At 42.6% G+C, this 20,343-nt stretch overlaps 4 protein-coding genes across 11 annotated transcripts in view; 2 read left to right on the plus strand and 2 right to left on the minus strand.

Moving 5' to 3' along the window:
• LOC109624781 (transcription initiation factor TFIID subunit 4-like) overlaps window positions 1-1,914 on the minus strand; it is an 86,000-nt gene extending 84,086 nt beyond the window's left edge. For 2 of the 3 annotated variants that reach the window (XM_069511530.1, XM_069511413.1), the window contains exon 1: window positions 324-1,914. In XM_069511530.1, coding sequence (XP_069367631.1) covers window positions 324-1,761 — 1,438 coding nt within the window. In that variant the 5' untranslated portion in view covers window positions 1,762-1,914. The remainder of the gene's footprint in view (window positions 1-323) is intronic. The other variant, XM_020079689.2, reaches the window with a different exon arrangement.
• An 801-nt stretch (window positions 1,915-2,715) lies between these two features.
• lsm14ab (LSM14A mRNA processing body assembly factor b) lies at window positions 2,716-13,802 on the plus strand. 4 transcript variants are annotated; one of them, XM_069511647.1, is made up of 11 exons: window positions 2,716-2,801; window positions 3,890-5,454; window positions 6,071-6,234; window positions 7,444-7,606; window positions 8,123-8,320; window positions 8,511-8,591; window positions 9,512-9,688; window positions 9,951-10,107; window positions 10,582-10,608; window positions 10,913-11,153; window positions 11,260-13,802. In XM_069511647.1, exons 2-11 carry the CDS (start codon window positions 5,331-5,333, stop codon window positions 11,281-11,283), a joined length of 1,356 nt encoding a protein of 451 aa, XP_069367748.1. In that variant the 5' UTR covers window positions 2,716-2,801; window positions 3,890-5,330; the 3' UTR covers window positions 11,284-13,802. The 4 variants fall into 4 exon arrangements, with proteins under 4 accessions (XP_069367748.1, XP_019935646.1, XP_019935647.1 ...); XM_020080087.2 differs by having other exon boundaries at window positions 2,733-2,855; XM_020080088.2 differs by having other exon boundaries at window positions 2,733-2,855; window positions 11,263-13,802.
• A 1,633-nt stretch (window positions 13,803-15,435) lies between these two features.
• On the plus strand, window positions 15,436-16,366 carry ss18l2 (ss18, like 2). Its single transcript, XM_020079650.2, has 4 exons — window positions 15,436-15,599; window positions 15,796-15,872; window positions 15,957-16,041; window positions 16,123-16,366. Exons 1-4 carry the CDS (start codon window positions 15,531-15,533, stop codon window positions 16,183-16,185), a joined length of 294 nt encoding a protein of 97 aa, XP_019935209.1. The 5' UTR covers window positions 15,436-15,530; the 3' UTR covers window positions 16,186-16,366.
• A 421-nt stretch (window positions 16,367-16,787) lies between these two features.
• Window positions 16,788-20,343, minus strand: part of garre1 (granule associated Rac and RHOG effector 1) — a 34,995-nt gene continuing 31,439 nt past the window's right edge. For all 3 annotated transcript variants that reach the window (XM_020080178.2, XM_020080179.2, XM_069511960.1), the window contains exons 11-14: window positions 20,108-20,273; window positions 19,430-19,570; window positions 19,218-19,293; window positions 16,788-19,005 (exon numbers count right to left, since the gene is read on the minus strand). In XM_020080178.2, coding sequence (XP_019935737.2) covers window positions 18,607-19,005; window positions 19,218-19,293; window positions 19,430-19,570; window positions 20,108-20,273 — 782 coding nt within the window. In that variant the 3' untranslated portion in view covers window positions 16,788-18,606. The remainder of the gene's footprint in view (window positions 19,006-19,217; window positions 19,294-19,429; window positions 19,571-20,107; window positions 20,274-20,343) is intronic.

A 20,343-nucleotide genomic window follows, 5' to 3' on the forward strand; every position in this document is an offset into this window, starting at 1 on the left:
TTTGTGCAGCTCAGTTGATACATCATAGAACCAACACTGCTGGGTGAAGTGTCTGATTCTCCCTGGGACCACCCATGGTGAAACTCACAGTAAAGCTACTTTGAATAAATGCATTTATCAAAAGGCCATATTTCACCTCAGGTGCAGGCACCAGCCTGTGGAAGTACAATAAGCCCACAGGATAACTTGAAGTGGGAACGTTTCCCTGGCACATCCACACAAACACACAAACCCATCACACTGAAGACAGGCAGGTCTGACAAAGTTGATGTTACAACAACAGCTCCTGGTTCCTGCACGCCTACACCTCCTGCAAACCTTACCCTGTGGGATGGTAAACCCGGGGGGCAGCTGAATGGTCGTCTGCTGCTGAGGTGGTCTGACAATCAGCTGGGGGGCTACCATCCTCTGGGGTGCTGTGAGTCCAGGACGGGGTTGAGGCTGTGCGGAGGTGGCCACAGCAGGTGTAGGCGAGGGGGCAGTGGGTCTAACCATGCAAACAGTGGTGGTGGTGGTGGTGGTCACTGATGTAGTCTGACCAGTGCCACATGCAGAACTGGTTGCCACCCCTGTGACACAGGCAGGGGCCTTGGCAGAGCTCAGAGGCTGAGTTACTGTTGTGGTTGTTGTATCTGCTGCTGTGGTGGTGGTGGTGGTTGTTGTTGGTGGTGGTGGTGGTGGTGGTGGTGGTGTGACAACAGAAGGTGCAGAGGAAACAGAGTTTATTACAGAGTTGACACTGAGAGTCTGGCTTGACATTACAATTTTGGACTGACACTCGTCTGTTTTGGAAGCCCCAGTGTCTGTGGTCGTTTTGCTGTGGTTCTCCTGTGCAGCTGAGCAGGTGGCGGCTCCTATGCGGGCGCCCTGCTGGACCAAGGCCGAGACACTGGTCCCGTTTCCGTTCTGAGCGATACTGGCCACGATGTGACTGGGGAGTCTGTGCAGAGCGATGGTGGGAGTCCCCCGGTCCAGAGCTATAGCAGACTGACCCTCGGGCAGGCTGGCGTTACACACCGTGAAAGTGGAAGTGTTGATAGCGGCTGTCGGCGGCCGAGTGGAGGAGTTTGGTGGGCTTGAATCCACCGGGCTGACGGTCTCTCCACCCACCGTGTTGCTGTTCCTCCTCGTCGTCACAGCGGCGCCGTTAAAACTCTTTATCCGAGCCGCGGCGCTCCTCCGCGGCGTGGTGAAGCGTTTTCTCCCCGGGCTGGTTTCCATCGACGGCTCACCTGCGCCTGGGGAGCCCTTGGAGGCGCGGCTGGTGGCGGTGGCGGTGCTGATGCTGGCGGGCGGAGACGCCAAAGTTGACACGCCAGGAGCCGTCAGTGTTGTGATGGATGCTCCATGTGATTGCGAGCCGCCGCCGCCGCTGCTGCTGCCCGCTGCGCTCACACAGGCAGCCGATGAGTTGGTGGCGGAGGACTCGCCGACAGACGGGGAGCAGCCCAGAGAAGCGGCTGTGACACTTTTATCCGGACTCCCGTCTTTGGAGTTGATCTCCGGGCGCATCTCGGGTTTATTACGCCGTCCTTGTTGTTGTTGTTCCAGTGTTGTGGTGCCCACTGGAGCTGGTAGCGGTTTTCCTAAGAGATGGTTAGCGGGGGTCTCGGAGCCAGCGCCTCCGTTCTCATCCGTCTTGGCCGCGGGGGTTGTTTGGCCGGTGAGCTGCGACTCCAGCGAGCCCACCAGGTCGCTCACAGCTTTCTCGTCCACCTCTGAAAAGAGCATATCTTCCAGGGGGTCGGAGGCGCCCGCCATCTCTGATCACAGACAGCCTTCTTATTTTTTATTTTTTTACAGTGCGCCTGCGTGTTACTAGGCATTGTGGGAATGACTGTGACGTCATTCGATGAGGAGGGGCGGGTACATCATCGCTGTATTATCCATCATAATTCAAGTCTAATTGAATAATACCTCCAAATAGTGTAATAACCATGTCGTTTCATTATCATCCCAAACTAACACATGTTGGGTGTCAGCGTTTCAGAGTTTATAAATATGATACCATGATATCCAATTTGTAAGAGACATTGTGTGGTATATATCAAATTCAACACAAACACAAAGAATACAAACGATTATAACATGTATCAAACATATCAAACAAGTAAAGTAAAGGTCAAAATACAAATTAAACAGGCAAAACCATTTACAACAACAACAATGTAAGGCTGAGAAAATGTTATCTAAATATACGGACACAAACACAAAAATCACAAGTAAGTAAATTAATTTAAAGATTTATTAGATAAAATTAAAATGTGAATAAAATCTAATGTATCTTGTCTGGGGACTAATTAAGAAATACTGCTGACATATACTCATGATAGGAGTGTTTTCTAGTTTTTATTAGTTTCTAAATGAAATTATAATCCTTTCAAAATATAGTGACTCTAGGGGAGGATCTGTGTAGAATAAAATCAATCATCTATTTTTTTTACTACAAAGGTGCATAAAATAAAATAAAAATGTATAGAAAAAAATATTATCTACATGTATACAATATGTACACGCAATAAAAAAAGTGTAAGTGAGATGTTTGCATCAATATGTTGTGTAATTCAAATGATAAAGTTACAAAGTATTTCTAAGTTTGAGAGGTCATAATGGGTTTTTGGTTGTAAATGTTTTTACATATAAACATGTACATGGCTGCAGACAAGATGGCGGACCTCTATCCTCCACGACCACATGCGCAATAGACCATAATACGATCCTAGCAGCGGAAGTTGGTCTCCTGTCGTTTTCTCCCCCGTGAAGAGGAACAAATCTATGGGAATTAATAATTATATTAACAGGTATACAGCCCACGAGTAAACAGGGGGTCGTTTCAGGCTACTATAGAGACTGTTGTAAGTGCACTGCTGTTTACTGTTATAACGCCTGTTAATGTTGTCAGTGGGTTAAATGTTGTTTTAGTCAGGCACCTTTTTAGTAAACCCAGCTTATACAGTGGGGTCCTTAGGTTCAGGAGTTTACATGAGTTGCTATGCTAACAAACAGCTACATGACTGTTTCCAGCGTGTGCTGAGAATGTGTTCTGGAAGAGTGTGATGATTAATAACCTGCAGAACACGTTTTAATGTGGAACAGCAGTTATGTTATTCTGTGAATTGGCCTTCTATGTTTATTTTGATGGGCTGGTTTTGCTTGAGTATGTTTAACTCATTCTCTGTTGAGCTAACGCTAGTTAACCAGCCGTTTTACAGTGAATGTGTTACATGTCTGTGCATAGAACATGCTAATTTATCTAATCTATTAGCTTTTCTGTTTGAAGAATGGGATATTGTTGGTGATAAATCCTGTGATAAAGTGATGGAGCCTGAGTTAGTTACTGAATCTTAACTTTTTTTGTATATTTTATTTTACAGAACCATTCTCAGTCAGTTCAGTGGAATCAGTCATTCATCATCATTCATGCATGTTTATGCTGAACATGAAAATGTATTGATGTTCATCACCAGTGTTTCCCAAAAAAATCTAAACCAGAAGTAGCTTTTGGCTCTGAAATGTAGCTAAAATTGTGTAATGATGTCACGTCCAATTTGCATACCCTTGCAGGTTAGATATTCATTGGGTGGAGTGTGGGTAGGGAAAACAGGTGGGGATGATGAAGGGGTTTCGGGTCTGCGTCTACCTGCAATGCACACTGCCCTCCATATCACATCTCTGTGATGCGTGTTAGATCTGTAGATGTACTTGTCACAGCGGCTTATTCTACATCGGTGGAAATTAGTCTGCTGATGTTCAAACGCTTCAAAGTAAATCACCTGACATCCACTTTATAAAAATGACTTGAACCCCTGAAAAACATGCTGACAAAGCTCGAACCAATAAACAAGCTACTGTTGAGCTGTGATTTTAAACTCTGCTCCATCATATCCAGTGTCCTCCAGGCTGCTGTGTACCTTGTGTCTGACTTCAGAGAGGACAGGGCTGTGCTCCATCTTCCTCCTCTTGTGGGCGCCAGCCTCCGGGCCCCTGGGAGCTGCTCCTCGGTCCTGCTCAGTCTGTCGGCCCAGCAGCTCCCTCCTCATCTGCTCCTTATCCCTCTCCAGGTTCACCTCCTTATGCGTCACCTCCAGCTTTAGGCAGGTCTCCTCCAGATGAGCCTGCTGGATCTGAACACAACACATTACACTGGTATCTAAAGATCTGATCTGTCTGTGCAGATATCCAAACCTGGATCTGGACCAGCACTACAAGAGCTAGATAAGAGCATTGTGTAGATCTGGGGTCACCAACACGGTGCCTGCAGGCACCAGGTAGCCCCCAAGGACCACATGAGTAGCCCACAGGCCTATTCTAAAAATAACAAAACTCACCAGTGAGCTGCGTCTAAAATTTGATGTGTTACTAATTAAATTTAATTATTTATTTTTTAACTGTCAAATTTGTATTCTCATATTGAAGTTGACTATTGACTATGATTTGTTAAAGGGTTGGTCAGTGGCTCGTGAAAATGGGACATGTTTCTTATGAAATGTTGTAGAAGTGATCATCTGAAAATGTAAACAATTGCTGAGATTAATAGAAATAAAGTGTTGAATATTGATATTAAATGTTTCCCACCTTGTTAAGTCATTGTTGATAATTATTCTGAGAAATCATTAACGTGATCAGTGTCTTCACATAGATGATTATCACTTATCATTAATAATAATATATAACTAAAGTTAAACTGAGCAAATGTGTTATTTCAGAAGAGTGTATCAAACTGGTAGCCCTTCGTATGACTCAGTACCCATGAAGTAGCTCTCAGTTTCAAAAAGGTTGGTGACCCCTGGTGGAGATCATTTATTTCAGTGAACTAACTCTTTAAAATCTTGTCAAAATATGTTTCCAAAGTACACAGTGCACTTGTTGATGTACAGTTGAACTTTTTTAAATTCCCGGAGTCACAATATCTATGAATGCACATAAATCAGGCAGTTTTTTGTTAAGTTGTCAGGTCACTTGTCACTTCTGTAACTTATGGTTCCGTTTCGAGTCAAATAAACCATCGAGATACAGTGTGATTGACAGCTGGTACCATCCAATCGGTGAAGGTGGCAGATGTCACCGGGTGTGCAGCGTCAGTGAGCTCTCAGCCAGGCTCCACCCCCAACTCCTCCAAATACTCTCCCAGCATGCTTAGCGGCGATGAAGTCGGCCATGTCGTGTTAGAGCGCAGAGCAGAGGAAGAAGCCAGAGTCTGGGCCGCGGTCTCACTTTCAGCCACTTTTAAAGAAGCCTGGAAACTGAAGCTCTGGAATATAACTCGTCCGACAGCCTCATTTGACAGGAGACAGATTGCGCGGAAGTGAGTTTGGTAAACCGAGGGAAAGATGAGCGGAGGAGGGACGCCGTACATCGGCAGCAAAATTAGCCTAATCTCCAAGGCCAAGATTCGCTATGAAGGAATTTTGTACACCATTGATACCGAGAACTCGACCGTAGCTCTCGCTAAAGGTAAGTTTGGTGACCAGCGAAGGATCTGCATTCACCAGACATGGTTAAAACACAACTTGGACAAATGCTAAAGCGCCTCAACTCTAAAACCAATATGAGCGTAGTTAGCTAACGCCTGCTAGCCTTTTAGCCAACTAACGGCTAAGTGTTGCTGTAGTTAGTCCTTTGTTTACGTGCTCGGGCTCTCTGCTTAGTACTGAATGGAATATAATAGAAAGTAAAGCCTGTTTTCTATTATGCACCTATATCTAAGAAGCGGTGTTCTAACTACTGGTTATAAGTAAGGTTTAATTCAGATTTATTCGTTTTTATGGTGAACGTGTGTTTTGTGAACTCTGGTCACGAAGATTTTGATTCTCCCCATGATTGTCTGTCTGTTTATATCGGATCCAAATCGTTAGCATGAAACAATTACAAGGTTGTTTAGGATGCATTTTAAACATTAGGACAGGAAAAGTGTTACAGATCAACCCCACAGGCTGTCTCTGGCTTATTCACTGCTCTGTCTGCTTTTCTACAACATCAGACTTTGTTACTATATCATTTGTAAAGCAGCTTCAATAACAAGCCTAATGGTGTCGAGTCATTCAAAGTGTCCCTTGTATTTTCCCAACAGTTCGCTCCTTCGGCACTGAAGATCGGCCCACTGACAGGCCTATTCCACCTCGAGAGGAAGTGTTTGAGTACATCATCTTCCGAGGAAGTGATATAAAAGACCTAACTGTGTGTGAGCCACCCAAATCCACTAGCACCCTGCCTCAGGACCCTGCCATAGTTCAGGTAGGCTCATTTGCCTGTGTCTCTGTACTGTGAACTATCTGTACATGTGCCAGTTTATCAGACATGGTGTTTTGGTTAAATTATTAATGGCTGAATCAGTTTGGCTGCTCCGATGTCAGCTCTCGGGCATCAGACACTGGTTACCTGTAATAAGTATCACCTGGGCTTTACCTACACTTACACATCAGCATGTCTGCCGTGGAGGAAACCTGCTCTTGTCACTATACAAATCCCTTACCATTCCCAAATATTATTCCTTACATTTGAGGGGGAGCTGATGGGCAACACAAATACATTTACAATCTCAATTAGCAAACAAGTTTCCCCATTGGAGATTAATAAAGTTATATAATCTGATTAAGATCTTGCACTATGACACATTTTCAAAGACAAATCCAAACCACACTATCGCTTTATGTTTGAATTTTGTCTAAATACTGTCATATTGGAACACCCAAAGACACACATCCCCTGCTCAGCTCAAATAGATTTCATATCAAGTCCCGTAAGCTAACTGTCTTGCTTAAGTTGAATCAACTATGAATGTTTGTAATCACTGCTGGGCTTTTTTTGGTTGTGAAAGTAGGAATATTTGCTGCAACAACACTGCCATTTTAAGTAAAATAAACAACAGGTTAGGCACATAGGCAGTCACACATTTGCTCTTGAATTTCTTTCAAGAAAATTATAACACAAACAAATACCATTGCTCCACATCTGAGTCTAGTATCTGTGTAAATAAATTGCATTGAAACTGGTCTCAGCAACAAACGAACTGTTCTCTACGAGCAAGTGATGAAGTGTTCAATGGCCTATCACAATGATCTTAATCATAACTACTCCAGCTCCATTTTTCAGTTAGTTAAAATTAAATGTCTCATGTTGTCTGCATGTTTTTTTTACTGTTTTCAATATTCATAAGCTCTCCTACATGTTGGTCATTCTTTCATGAAACTTGTGAATGGCAGTGGATGTTGTTTGTAGAAGCCCTGCACAACATTTGGATCTGTGGTAGTGACAGTCACAACAAGTTGTCATACCAGCTTTGTTTCAGAACTTTAATCCATGTATTCACGATGCTGGTGTCTGTGATCTGAAATGAAAAGCTAAAAACCCACCCGTGTAACTGGAGAGATCAGAAAAGAGCCCTGTGTTGTCCGACTTGTCATTGTCTCGTTTTTTCACTGGACTGTGTGTTTGTTTTTCTAGTCATCAGTTGGATCCACCAATGCTTCTACTGCAGCACCCCCAACTTCACCATTCCAGTCTGCTGGCTCCTATGCTCCATTCAGCAGGCCCCCTGTCCCACCTTACAGCCAGTTTGGCGTGACACCCCTCGCAGCTCAGCAATTTGAATCTGCTGCTGCAGGAGGTAAGAAGTAGTTCTCATTGTCTTAATCGATCGATTTACCTCAGAAACGCCATCTTTCAAACAAGCTTTGTTAGAGTTTCGCGAGCAGATCTGGAGCGGCACCTGATCCTCGCTGATTTCAATAGAACACAGCTGCATATTTCCTTCTGTACACCTGAACCCCATTGTGTTTCGAACTGGGAATAGTGGAGACAGTTATACAACGCGTTTGTATTTAACTGCTGGAGCTTGGGAATATGAAATTGCTCAAAGGAGGAGAGATTTATCACAACACAAGAGAGATTTTCTCATTAAAGTTAAAAAAGATAGATTGCATTTCTGTCGTTGCTTTACAAAAACACAGAACTGATATTGTGTCTATTGGATATCAGTTTTAACACACGGCAGTATAGTAGAACCTTTCCAATCTGTCAGCTCTGTCACTAAATGCACATTGTCTATGTCTGCTTCTTAAGAAAAACTACCTTTGCTATTAAGAAAATCTAAACTATAAATCTCATTTTGATGTTTCTGCAGGACGCACTAGTCCCCAGCTGGATACTTTAACAAAAGTTCCCAACCTGAAGCAAGCAGTGCAGGCCCCACCCTCAACTGCCCCAGCCCCACCTGCACCTGTAGGACAGAGGAGTCAGATGGGGTTTGCCCCTCCCACTAGACCCACCAGCAGCGCCACTGGCAGCCAAAAACCCCCGGACCTCCTGGAGCAGCGAAGAGGTAAAGATACACCACAAGCTTGTTGTGGTAAAATATCACATATGTTCCAATCTGTACAAATTCACCAAAGAGAAGCCTGCGTACCCCTGAAGCTGCAGCGTATCTGAGGCTCATGTTTGTGTTGCCTGGTTTGTCTGTAACAGATCGTTAGCAATTTACCCCGAGTTAAACAGATGCCTTCTCTGTTCAGGTCCCGAGGCTCTGAAAGTGACACAGCCTGATAGTGAACATGGTGCTCTTGAAAACAGGGATCCCAACAGGCGTCATGCTGGTAAGTCATTTTCACTTTGATATCATTACTCCTCCTGTTTCTCAGCCGTATAAATAGTTTGCCACACGTGTGTCATCACCACAACAGTTTGTTGTTTGTCTCTCATTCATAAACTCACTCGTTCTGACATGAGTCTTGTGTAGATGATTAGTGAGGTTAGTGGTGTTTATAAATGTGGGTGTGCTGGTCTGTTGTGGGGAGGAGTCTGCAGTCAATTTGCAAAGAGCAGTTTTCTGGTCCATGTCTCACGTTTCATGGCCAAATCACACTCGTGTGACAGAAGTCGCTCCTCTTTTAGGTACAACCCCCACATTGTGTCTTGGCTGTTTTGAGTCCTTCTCACCCACTCTCTAGAGGCACACAGCTCTACAATGAAGCAACAGCTATTATGTGAATCATTTAAATGTTTGAATTATGGCATGGCAAATGGGTTTATAGCAAGCTGCCAACGTCTAGGTAATTAATGGGAAACAGGGATGGAAACCTTTTAATTAAAACATATTGTTAAGTCTTCACAGTAAACTAGATAATCAGCATTTAGCAGAGATAAACAGCCACAAGGCAGTAATTGTAGTCAGACAGTATGAATTTTGGAAGTAGTTGTGTATTTTTCTTTTCTGGTTGTGTGTCAACAGTGATGTCAAAGTGCTGCTTTGGGGATAAACGCCAATATAAGAACAGCTCAGGGTCTGTAGTTGTAAGAGACACAAGAGAATTCTGGTGATCTTTGTGATGAGTAAGAATCACAACTACGCTCAAATTAAACACTGTGATTAACTGTGCAATATGTGAATGTAAACAACCTCAACTTAAAGATGAAGGAACTTAGATGCCATCGACTTTGAATACAACATGTGGTTGTACAAAGTGTTTTCTTCTCCGAGCATTGTTCGATTTCTGTTTCCCCTGTTGTCTCTTAGCTGGTGCTCCGTCCAACCGCCGCGGCCGTGGAAGAGGAAACCGCAGCAGAGGCAGAGTGAATGTGCGCAGGGATGGCACCATGAAGTTTGAAGAAGACTTTGACTTTGAGACTGCCAACGCTCAGTTTCAAAAAGATGAGATCGACAAAGAGCTTCAGAATAAGCTCAAACTCAAAGGTAGGGCCTCAACACAGCCGAGTCCCAAAGGACAAAAACAGGCACTGCTTTTCTAAACCACTGATTGAGACGGTATATGTGAGCCAAAATAAATTCAAAATGCCAAAGCTAACTTGCAAATTTTAAAAGGCCAATACTAGGAACAAATGGTAACACGATTGTCAATAGGTGCTGAGATTAACTTTCAGTCATCCCTGATGATCACTTCATTTCTAAGTGAGGGGGGGTTTTGTTTTTAACAATATCTCTTTCAACATGACAGATGACAAGACTGAAAAGGCCCTGAATGGAGAGGAAACTGCTGACACAGAACACCCAGTCAACGAGGGGACCACTGAGGAGGAGGAGGCTGTGATCAACTCATGTTACTATGACAAGTCCAAGTCCTTCTTCGATAACCTGTCCAATGATGATCCAAGGTACCTCATTATGTTGTTGTTTTACGAATCGCCTCTGATACAGGCTGATAGTTCCACTGCATAACAAAAGTGTTTATGAAGATGAAATAAAAACCCGAATCCAATTTGAAGCCTCGTCAGACGTAAGGCCGGGTTTTATCATTTGTACATTATTTGCCACTAGTTTATTCCACATGGTTGTGTATTTTCATGTGGGATTGGCCAACACAATTTTTCCAGATGATGTAGGACTGTGTTGCCACAAAAGCTGACTCACAACCAACGTCTCCTCGACTGCTCTGGTTGTTATTGCCGGAGCCTTCGTGGTGTCCTCTGAAAAATCTCTGGTCTCCATTTTTACAGTGTAACTGTCAGTCTGAATGATATCTCTGTACATTTTACATCATCTAAACCATGGTACTACGCTTTAGTCCATGAATTTAAACATGTGAGTTGTAATCAAGACACTAAAAGATTTGTTTTTATCTCTTTTAGTAAATCGGGTGAAAGAGCATTTTCAAGGTAAGTTGCATGTTTTCTCAAATGTCACTTTGTGGAGGTATCTCGAGTGGTAAAGGTTTTTAGGCACATTAACTGCTTTTGGATAGTGGCCCCATCAGGGAGATGATTTTACAGTGATTTTATGGATTTGAATTAACCTATACTTTAAAAATCTATATTTTAATATCGAAAATGTCAAATATCATTTCAGGATGTGTAAAATCTGTGAGAAGGTCATTTTAGCCTGTGGTGCCTCCCGTCAAGTTACATTGTTTTGTTGAGTGTTTCAAAAAGATGGATGCTGATCAGTCTTTGTGTGTGTCAGGGATCGAAGGCCAACCTGGGCAGAGGAGAGACGAATGAATGCCGAGACGTTTGGCATTCCCCTCAGGCACAATCGTGGAAGAGGGGGTTTCCGTGGCCGCGGCTACATGGGGCCCCGCGGAGGCCGAGGGAGACCAGTGAGCAGAGGTTCCTTCGGGCCACCTCGGGGTGCCCCACCTGGTTTCAGAGGCGGATTCAGGGGTGGCAGAGGAGGCCGGGATTTCTCCGATTTTGAATACAGGGTAAATTTATCCGTTTCATGTGCTCTGAACAGTATTTAAGTACAATTGAAGTACAATAGAAATGTAGGAAGTATGTCAGTTCTAACCTGAAGTTGTTTTTTTCCAGAAGGATAACAAAGTGGCTGCATAGTACAAGAGCGATGGATCCACAAAGAACTGTAGCCCCTCATCAAGAAATGATTCCAGCTCAAGAAATTTATTTGGTCTCTACATTTGACAGGAAAAAAATGAAGAAATCCTCTCAGTCACCAGCACCAGGGTCAAGTGTTTGACTTCAGGGGGTGAGAGTGCAGAAGTTTAGTTTGATAAACAGCCATCAGATGGACATGATGTGTAAATACCGTGCTTTGGAGTAATGCTGTATTTTTGCATCGATCAAGTTAATTTCTTATAGAAGGCATCTTTGATATTGAAAGCTGTATGCAGAAAGCCCACTGTTACTGTGAGCAGATCACAGTTCGTGTGATCGATAGCTTTATTTTTCATTTTTCTTTCAGGTCTCTTATATAATATTTGTTGGCACCAAATTTCATTGCATCGCCTGTTGCGCCATCGTTCTCCGCTCAGATTTAGGTGGGTTGCCATGTGTTCAGTGTTTTGTCCATTTTGCAGGACTTTGTTTTTACATCCGTTTATTCTCGATGAATTAGTGAGGTCAAAACCAACTGAAAGAAAAATCAAAACCGAATTCCGTAATGAATACATGATTGTATATCTAGCTCCTCTTATATTTAGTGCCCTCCAGCAAATCATGGTTTGACAGACAGACACACTTCTACTTTTTAGAGGCGTGCTCAGTAGATAGAATCATTGGATGATGCTTTGACCCTTTAGACCTCCAACATTCAATGAATTGTTTTCTGTGTTTTTGTAGTTGCTCTTCTGCAGGAAACTAACAGGAACCAGTCTTTTGAATGATGTACAAGGTTTACCAGTAATAGCTTTAGAATTATTTGTTAACTGTAGATTTTTTTTGAGCAGGTTTGTTTATATAGTTGACTAAGGAACGAGCATTCCCATGATTTGTGTCTGAAAAGAAAGTCATCCATTGCTATTAACGCCTTTAGGACTTGTAAGGAAAGAAAGTCATCGAGATTATTATTCCAAATTTGGACACGTTAGATATGGATAAAAAAAAATCCCAACTTTTGCCAAAAATAATATGAGGGTTAAGATACAAAATATTATCAGCTGTTATGTCATAGTTTCTCTTTAACCCTCTTAAAGGAGAATTCGGGTATTTTTCAATCTCGTCCCAATGTTTATAACTGTGGGTGTGTAATATATTGTTTTTTTACAAAAAGAAGTTTGCAGGCACAGCGACAGTAGCTGCAATATCATCTTATGGGCCAACCGCCAAAAATGCTAACCATACGTTGTTTTTCTCACCAATAAAAGGCTCAAATTGTTATTCTGGCTCTTTTCCAAGAGTCTTGCAACATTACACGTCTCGCTGAACGAGAAGGTTCATTCCTAACTGCAGCAGCTCGTCATCCCTCTGCTTGTCTCTCTCTCTCCCCTCGTTCACTATTCAATTTGGATTGAATCATTTAGTCCTGCAATAACAAGCAGGGACGGGCATCGAAGTCAGATGCTTCATCAGCTCCGTCTTCCTGCAACAACCCGTGTCTCAGTGCGACATCTCGTTGACCCAGACGTGTAATGTTGCTAGACTCTAAGCAAAGACACAGGAAAATAATTTGATACGAAACTTTTAGTGGACATTTTATGGACTCGCAATTTCCCAATAAGATTATATTGAAGCTACAGCCGCTGAGGCAATCCACTAAATGCCATTCAGATTGCACATCCACACTTTTAAACAGGGCCCAGGTTGACAAATCCCAGAATTCCTCTTTAACCTCTCTGTCCAAACATAATGAGCCATCATCTTGTTTTTTTATTGACAGCATCCTTTGTCTTACAGTTGGGTCTTCTGCAATGTTTTTGTTGTGTGTACAGTCAGTTGTTTTCCACTGCAACACTAAGTACCTGCAGTATGTTGTGAGGATCGTTTACTCAAAGTGGGGAATCTTGTAAATGGATTGAGAGATGTCTCGGTACAGATGGCAGCAGATCTCTGGCTTGTTTGTAGCTCCTCTTGTTGCATTGTTGTCAATGTGATTGTTCTCTGGAGTGAACTTATTCTTTTTTACAAACATGTGAACAAAGGGACAAGAACTGGACGAGGGGCCAGTGCGTAGGGGGGGGGGGGCGGGGGGATCATTCTTTTTGGCTCTGATTTGATAGTACTTCGGGGAGTGTCTTCACAGTCGTCAATTTTTACAGCTGTCCCTTTAACTTAAAGGTTACACTCTGACTAAAGTAATGATAGCACTACACGCTGAGACGAGAATCTTATGTAGCTGTGGCTGTTTCAAACACAGCAGCCCAGTTGAATCTGTGCTGTTTGACTGGATATTGCAGATCACTGCATGATAGCCTTAGGAGCCACCACTTTATATGGGCTTTCGCAATAACCAGCAAGATTGAATTTGGAGACAATAAGTATTACTGAGCAATTAAAAAACTGACATGTTTCATATGTTTGTTACTCCTTCCACTCACTGGAATTGTAAACCAGGAATCGTTTTCTTGAGAATATCAGCAAAATTGAGTTTTTACATCAAATAAAGAGTTCAATACAAATTCCATGTGTCTGTTTTCTTTTTGTCACTGATTTGTTTTGTTATTTTTCTACAAAAATGCCCTGTCAGCTTAACATCTCCTTTAAACTTACCTACCTAAACATACCTTGTGTTTGTGCATTTGGACATGTGTGTAAATTGTCCTTCAGCAGTCAGGTGAGGTCAAAGTGAAAAGAGCCACAGCATCCTGCAGTTCTTTCAAAGTATATAGTTTGACCATAAAAAGATAACTTACTGTCCTTAAAGCGGAACAGTCAGTGAACAGAAACTCAGCCTTAACATCTAAAGAGGTTGTTTCACCCTTGTTTAGTTAAAAATTTATATAGTGTCTCTCAAGAGACTCAAGGACCCTTAAACTGTGAGATATGTGCTCTCTGACTGTCAATTTAGTTAATGACATAAATCTGAAAGACATATTTTAAATCCTGTTGCAGAAAAATCAGCAGCAACACAAAATCACTGTTTGTATGTCTGTGTTTATCTCTTAACCAGATTAGTGTGAGAGGAAGTTCAGTTGCTTAATGGGTATCGTTAATATCATTAACAATTAAGATTAACAAGGTCTGCACTTGTCCCTGACATTGAGCTGACTGATGAACTGTGTGTTCTTATCGACACCTTGCTTCCCTGTGAGAATTTAATAATTCCTGCTGAGAAAAGGCCCATTACCACCAATACATAAAAAAACAATGCCCGTTTAATAAAGTATGTATCCACACTGTTTGGACAAAATACTCACAATATATATTTTGATGACACCTGATATTTAATTTAGATCAAAAGTAAAAAGACTATCCATCTTCTTAAAGTCATTCAGGCAGTAAAGTCATTAGATTTTGAGCACAAATACTTTTGGTCACTATTTTACATTGTGTCAGTAAAAAGAAATAAATGTTTTGGTAGCTGCTGGCATTTACTCGTTTTGCATAATTCTCATATTTGCATAACACTCAATCACATTGTGTTTGCTTTCTATTACACTGCTCAAACAATGGAAGAGGACAAAATGAGCAGGTTTTTAATGATGTGTGACTGATCCTGGGTCAGCTCTTACAAACCTGGCCTGAGGGTGGCACAAGTGTTCACAGTAGAGGAGCTGCAGGACTGAATCTGCTGCTCCTCAAAGTTCTTCCTCATTACAAACTCAAAAATAACTCATCATTTGATCAAATCAACATTTAGGTTCTGAGTTAAGCTGAAAAGGATAAATGTAGCTACCTATTAAATCAAAAAATGCAGGAAAAGTCAAATAATTCTGAAGGTTTGGATGTTTCATGGTTGTAATTGAACTTGAATTATGTGCAAGTAGACTAAAAAAGGGGCTTAAGAAAAGCATATATTTTATATGGAAGCCTTTTAAGGCCTGGTTTTTAACTGGTTTTAACAGATGTTTTTTTGTATATATTTAATTTTATCTTATCTCATGTGTGTCTTGTTGAGATAGGTGCTTACTATCATCATCATCATATTCTTGGTTTAGCATTACTATTGTTGTTGTCACTATTATCACATCCACATCATGAGAAACACTCACTGAGCTGAAACATCGTGTTGATCTTGGAATAAAAAAACCCCTCAAATAAAATGTCGGAGACTCTCCAGCGGGGGGCGCTAATGCAAACAACAGCCACGCAGTTGTCCGTCGGGCGGAAGCGGAAGCAGTGAGGGCAGAGTCCTGTTCTAAACACAGAGCTAATGGAAGCAGGCGGCGAACTGAGACATCACCAACATGTCCATCGTGTTTGTGCCAAAGAAACTACGAGGAAAAGCCAAAATCAACCAGGAGACGATACAGAGGGTGAGAGACCAGCTAACGGTGTTTAGCGTCCGGCTAACTAGCTGTTAGCTCGAACCTCCTTACTTCACTGCTGCGAGCCTTAGCTAGCTGCTAGCTGCTCGCTCATAAGCCCGCTCGTTCGTTGACATTGTTGTGTCCTGTCGACGCGGTATGAAGCAGAGGACAGTGTTTTACCTTGTGTCCCGTCTTGTCTCAGCTGCTGGATGAAAACGACCAGCTGGTCAGATGTATCACAGAGTACATGCAGAAAGGCCGAGCGGTGGAGTGCGTCCAGTGAGTCTTCACTCATCCAGCTCATCTCACTGTTGGACTCAGTGGGTTCATGTGGCTTATTCTCCTTCTCCTTCTCCTCATCAGATACCAGCAGATCCTGCACCGCAACATCGTCTACCTGGCCACCATAGCTGATGCCAGCCCTGACAACACGCCCTCCTCCTCAAATGTAGTTTCAGTCACATGACACAGAAGTTACCTCTGCACTGATGAGTCGTTTCCTGATCCTAACACTTGTCTGTGTTTGCAGTCTGCATCTAACGACGCTCCAGCCTCCACACCAGCGATGGATGGAGCTGGCCCCACAGGATGAAGGCAGCCTCTGTCAGTCGAGCGGTGTGTCACACTGAAGACAATGTTGCACCACAAGGAAATGGATTTATTATGCTGAGCTGGTTTCAGTAATGTGACACATTCTCAATCACCGGTGTTTCAGATCAGTGTTTTGTGTTTGAATATTCTCTGAAATGTACATTAAAACATCTTTTTTTAAAGGTGGAGTTGAGTTTCTGAAACAATTCTGACACCAAACAGTATGAATGCACACAAAGTCCAGTAGTATTATATTTGTTTGGATTTTGGGCAGGTTTGGCTCAGGAGTAAAAGCGGTTTGTCCACTAATCAGAAGGTCACCAGTTTGATCTCATTCTCCCCCAGTCCATGTGCTGTAGTGTCCTTGGGCAAGACACTGAACCCAAAGAGTCCCTGTCTGCTGTGCCAGCAGTGTGTGAGTGACGTGTGATAAAGTGCTGCACGGTGTGAATGTGTGACAACGTTCTGTAATGTGCTTTGAGTTGACACCAGGACTCATCATGCTACATAAATACAGAGTCTTAAACATTTGTTTCCGGAGCAGAGAGACTTTAGACATTTTAGTGAGCAACATTCTGAACAGAAAGAACCTCAGACACATCATTTTGAATTGCTAGTCATTTTTATTTGTTTTTTGCATTGCTGGTACACTTGGAAAGAATCAGTTGCCAGCTCAAGAGAACAATAAGCAACATAAGCCAAGCAGTTCCCCTTCATATCTTCTATCAGGGCAACGTGTTTTTTTATTAATTTTTTTATTATTTTTTGTAGAAGCCACTAGTAAACCATTTGACACAGCCGAGAAGCTAACAGTTACAGTCCAAGGTCTGTAATGATGTCTTTAAAAAAGGCTGTAAGAGTTAGGAAGATAACACAGACAAAAAGCAACAAACCCTATATCTTGATTGTGCAAAGCACATTGACTATAAAAAGATATATATTTATATGTATATACAGCAAACAATTCTCTGTAAACATGTTAAGTATGTTAGTTTTCTGAAAACATGGTGTCATTTCATAAATACAGGCAACATTGGCATCCGCAAACATCACAAAAGATAACATTCTGGGCTCTTTAAATGCAGCCCATCGCCATAGAAACCAAAGAAACAAGGGCTCGAAAACACCCTCATCACACACTGGTTTAGTGTTTAGAATGGCATATTTGGTAACCTTTAGAGATAAGATGGTGTAGTTCAACTCTTGTAGGAAAAAAATGTGCTTTTTTTCACATATTGGGAGGTGGAAAATAAATGTTTTCATGTAATATGGCTACAAGAATACTAACATACAGTAATGGTATAACATGTAAGAAAATACAAAAATAAGATTAATACTGTCAATAGTTGTACAAGAAAAATATTGTATTATTAAACAGAAGAAACGTTTAGGTTTATTGGAGTTAGTGTCAATCTGGAGCAAACAACCACCAATTGGAGAGGAGGAATTGAACTTGCTAGCGGGTGTGAAGACGCCCCACTTATGGTCTCGGGAGGTGGGGTGTGTTAACTCCTATCTCGTCAACGCCGTTTGTCATCTCGACAACGCTTTGGTTGGAAATTTAATTTTGCAAGTGCTATCAATACCAACATGGCACACAGTTACTGATCACTCATAACTCTGGTCAGTTGTTGAAAAAGGTAGTGTATTTCTCACTCAAATTACACCTCTGCAGTGATTTACTATAATTATGCTGAGCCTGCTCAAAGCCTCTTAATAAAAAGAACTAAATATTTATATTTCTACTTCAGTATTTTACAAGCTATGAAACAGTAGATGGTAGCTGTATTCTGAGTCATCTAGCGGGAGATTTGGCAGTTACAGCTATGTAGACACAGTATATTCATCAATGTGGGCAAAATGAGAGCATTTCAAGCCCCTGCCCCTTGTTAACCCCCCCCCCCCCTTACTTCTCTCTCTCTCACACACACACACACACACATACATACACGTACACACACGTACGTACACTCACGCACACACTCACATACACACACTCACACACAAACACACACACTCACGCTTTCACACGTTAAGCTGCAGAAGCAAGTGGGTGACGGCCGTGCACGTCTCCAGCTCTTGTCTGAGGAGACGTCAGCTCAACAGACAGAGAAACAACCACTTAGACTAACTGCTGCCAGCATGACACATGCACCTTTTCTGTAGTTAAAACATGGCAGTTGAAAAAACTTCAAAATATGTCTCTCTTTCAAATGGGGATGTGTGATATGGAAAAATATAGATACAAAAATGTTGAGCCAGTGTGTGAACTTAATTTTTGCCTCTGAGGCTTTGAAATCTTCCAATTCAGTGGGTGTAGAGAGTAAAAGGCTGCAGCTTGGCCCACTCAGTGGCTCAATGAACACGAGCTACAGCTCCTCCGTGGCACTTCACCGTGGACTCATTCGACATTACGGATTGGTCAGTACTGGTGAAGGTAGGAGGGCCTGTGCTCGTGTTTGAGGGGGAAGGATTTAAAGCCCTTAGTCATGGGTTTGTGTTGCTGCTGCTGCTGTTGTTGTTGTTGTTGTTGTTGTTGCTGCTGCTGCTGCTGTTGTTGTTGTTGCTGCTGCTGCTGTTGTTGTTGTTGCTGCTGCTGCTGCTGGGTGAAACTGGGAAAACCAGAGGAGATGCAGGTGGAGGGGGAGCAGTCGCTGGCAGTGGACCACACAGGAGACTGCAGCATCTGCATGGAGTCGCTCCACTGGGAGGAAGGAGGGATGTTCATCTGATACAAGGAAGAGCTGGGATTGGGCATGGTGTTGGTGTGGGTGGAGTGCTGCCATGGGGCTTTGGGAGGCCAGGTTTTAGTTTTGCTGTCCTGTGGAGCGCAGCAGGCAGAAGTCAGTCAAGGTAGAAAGTCATGCTCAAGAATTTAGACAGAAATAAAAACCTAAAACAAGGTTTAAAACAAATTCTGATGTTTCATTGAAAAAAAAGAATAAAGACACTTAATAATCATGACTAAAAATGTACTATGATTAGATGTTGGGTGACCTGGTCATAAGAAAAATAATCAAGTTCACACTTTACCTGGCTGTCATCGCTAATGTGATGGAGTGGTGGTGAGGGCAGGGTGCACACCTCCGGCTCACCACAGCTGTGTTTTCTGAGGACACAGAAATTCACAATGACCCCCATCACGTAAACAGAGAGTCTGATCACAGCTGAGCTCCAGGAGGTATTTTAACCAGCATAACAAGAAAAACCACAAATCTACAACAGAGGACGACTTCAGGACTTACCTCCTCTGTTTAACTGCTGCTACAAGGTCTGGCCCAGAAAACATGGAGAATAGACTGTCCCCATTGGCTGACGACGTCTCATCGCTGGAGCTGGCTGAGTCCCCCTGATTGGCCGACCAGCTGCTGTTCACGGCGGCCTCACTGAGGACACAACCAGAGGAGGTGTGAGTTTCTATAATGCGGTCGACAATATGGTGCTATATGAACCTCACATTCTATATTTATTCTGATGACACCTACAAGCTGATGAGGCAGTATAAGAAAATGGTTTCATGACAAACATGTTATTTTAAATCTTTGCAGAAACTACAACATTATTGCACATGGTTTATGAGTGAGCTGTCATGGCAGTAACAGCTGGTTGTTTACATCTACTTCATGTCCCGAATTAGTCTCTAAGCCTGACGGTGTCTCACATTTATGAGAAAAATTAATGACAGCGGCCACGATTAAGGTGGAAAATGCTTCACACATTGAAGATGTGTTCAATCATCGTCAAACGCCATTTTGTTTTATGATGAAAATATGCTTTAAATAACCACAAAACAATTCCGCACCATGCAAAACACGGAATCTTGGATCTTAGGAATCTCGTTTTTTATATTTGTTAATATTTATATTTCTTTCCTGTACTTGATTGGATCAGAGGTTATGGAGAAGCCATGTGTGAATACCTACCCCTCACTGTAGTACTCAGGGTGGGACCAGGTCCGGTGCTGCTCATCGGGCATTGGCCAGTTGCTGCGAGTGTTGCTAGGGCGACGGATGTGCTGCACCTGCCGTTTCTGTTGCATGGCCTGACTGACACCGGCGACGTAACGTGCAAACTCTGGATCCGAGCCAACTGCGCATGGAAAGAGGAGGATAAACACAACTATGAGTTTCTGACACCCTCAGCTTTTCTCTTTGGCTCC

The sequence above is a fragment of the Paralichthys olivaceus genome, chromosome 1, assembly GCF_024713975.1.
Source record: "Paralichthys olivaceus isolate ysfri-2021 chromosome 1, ASM2471397v2, whole genome shotgun sequence".
In the NCBI taxonomy this organism is placed as follows: Eukaryota; Metazoa; Chordata; class Actinopteri; order Pleuronectiformes; family Paralichthyidae; genus Paralichthys; species Paralichthys olivaceus.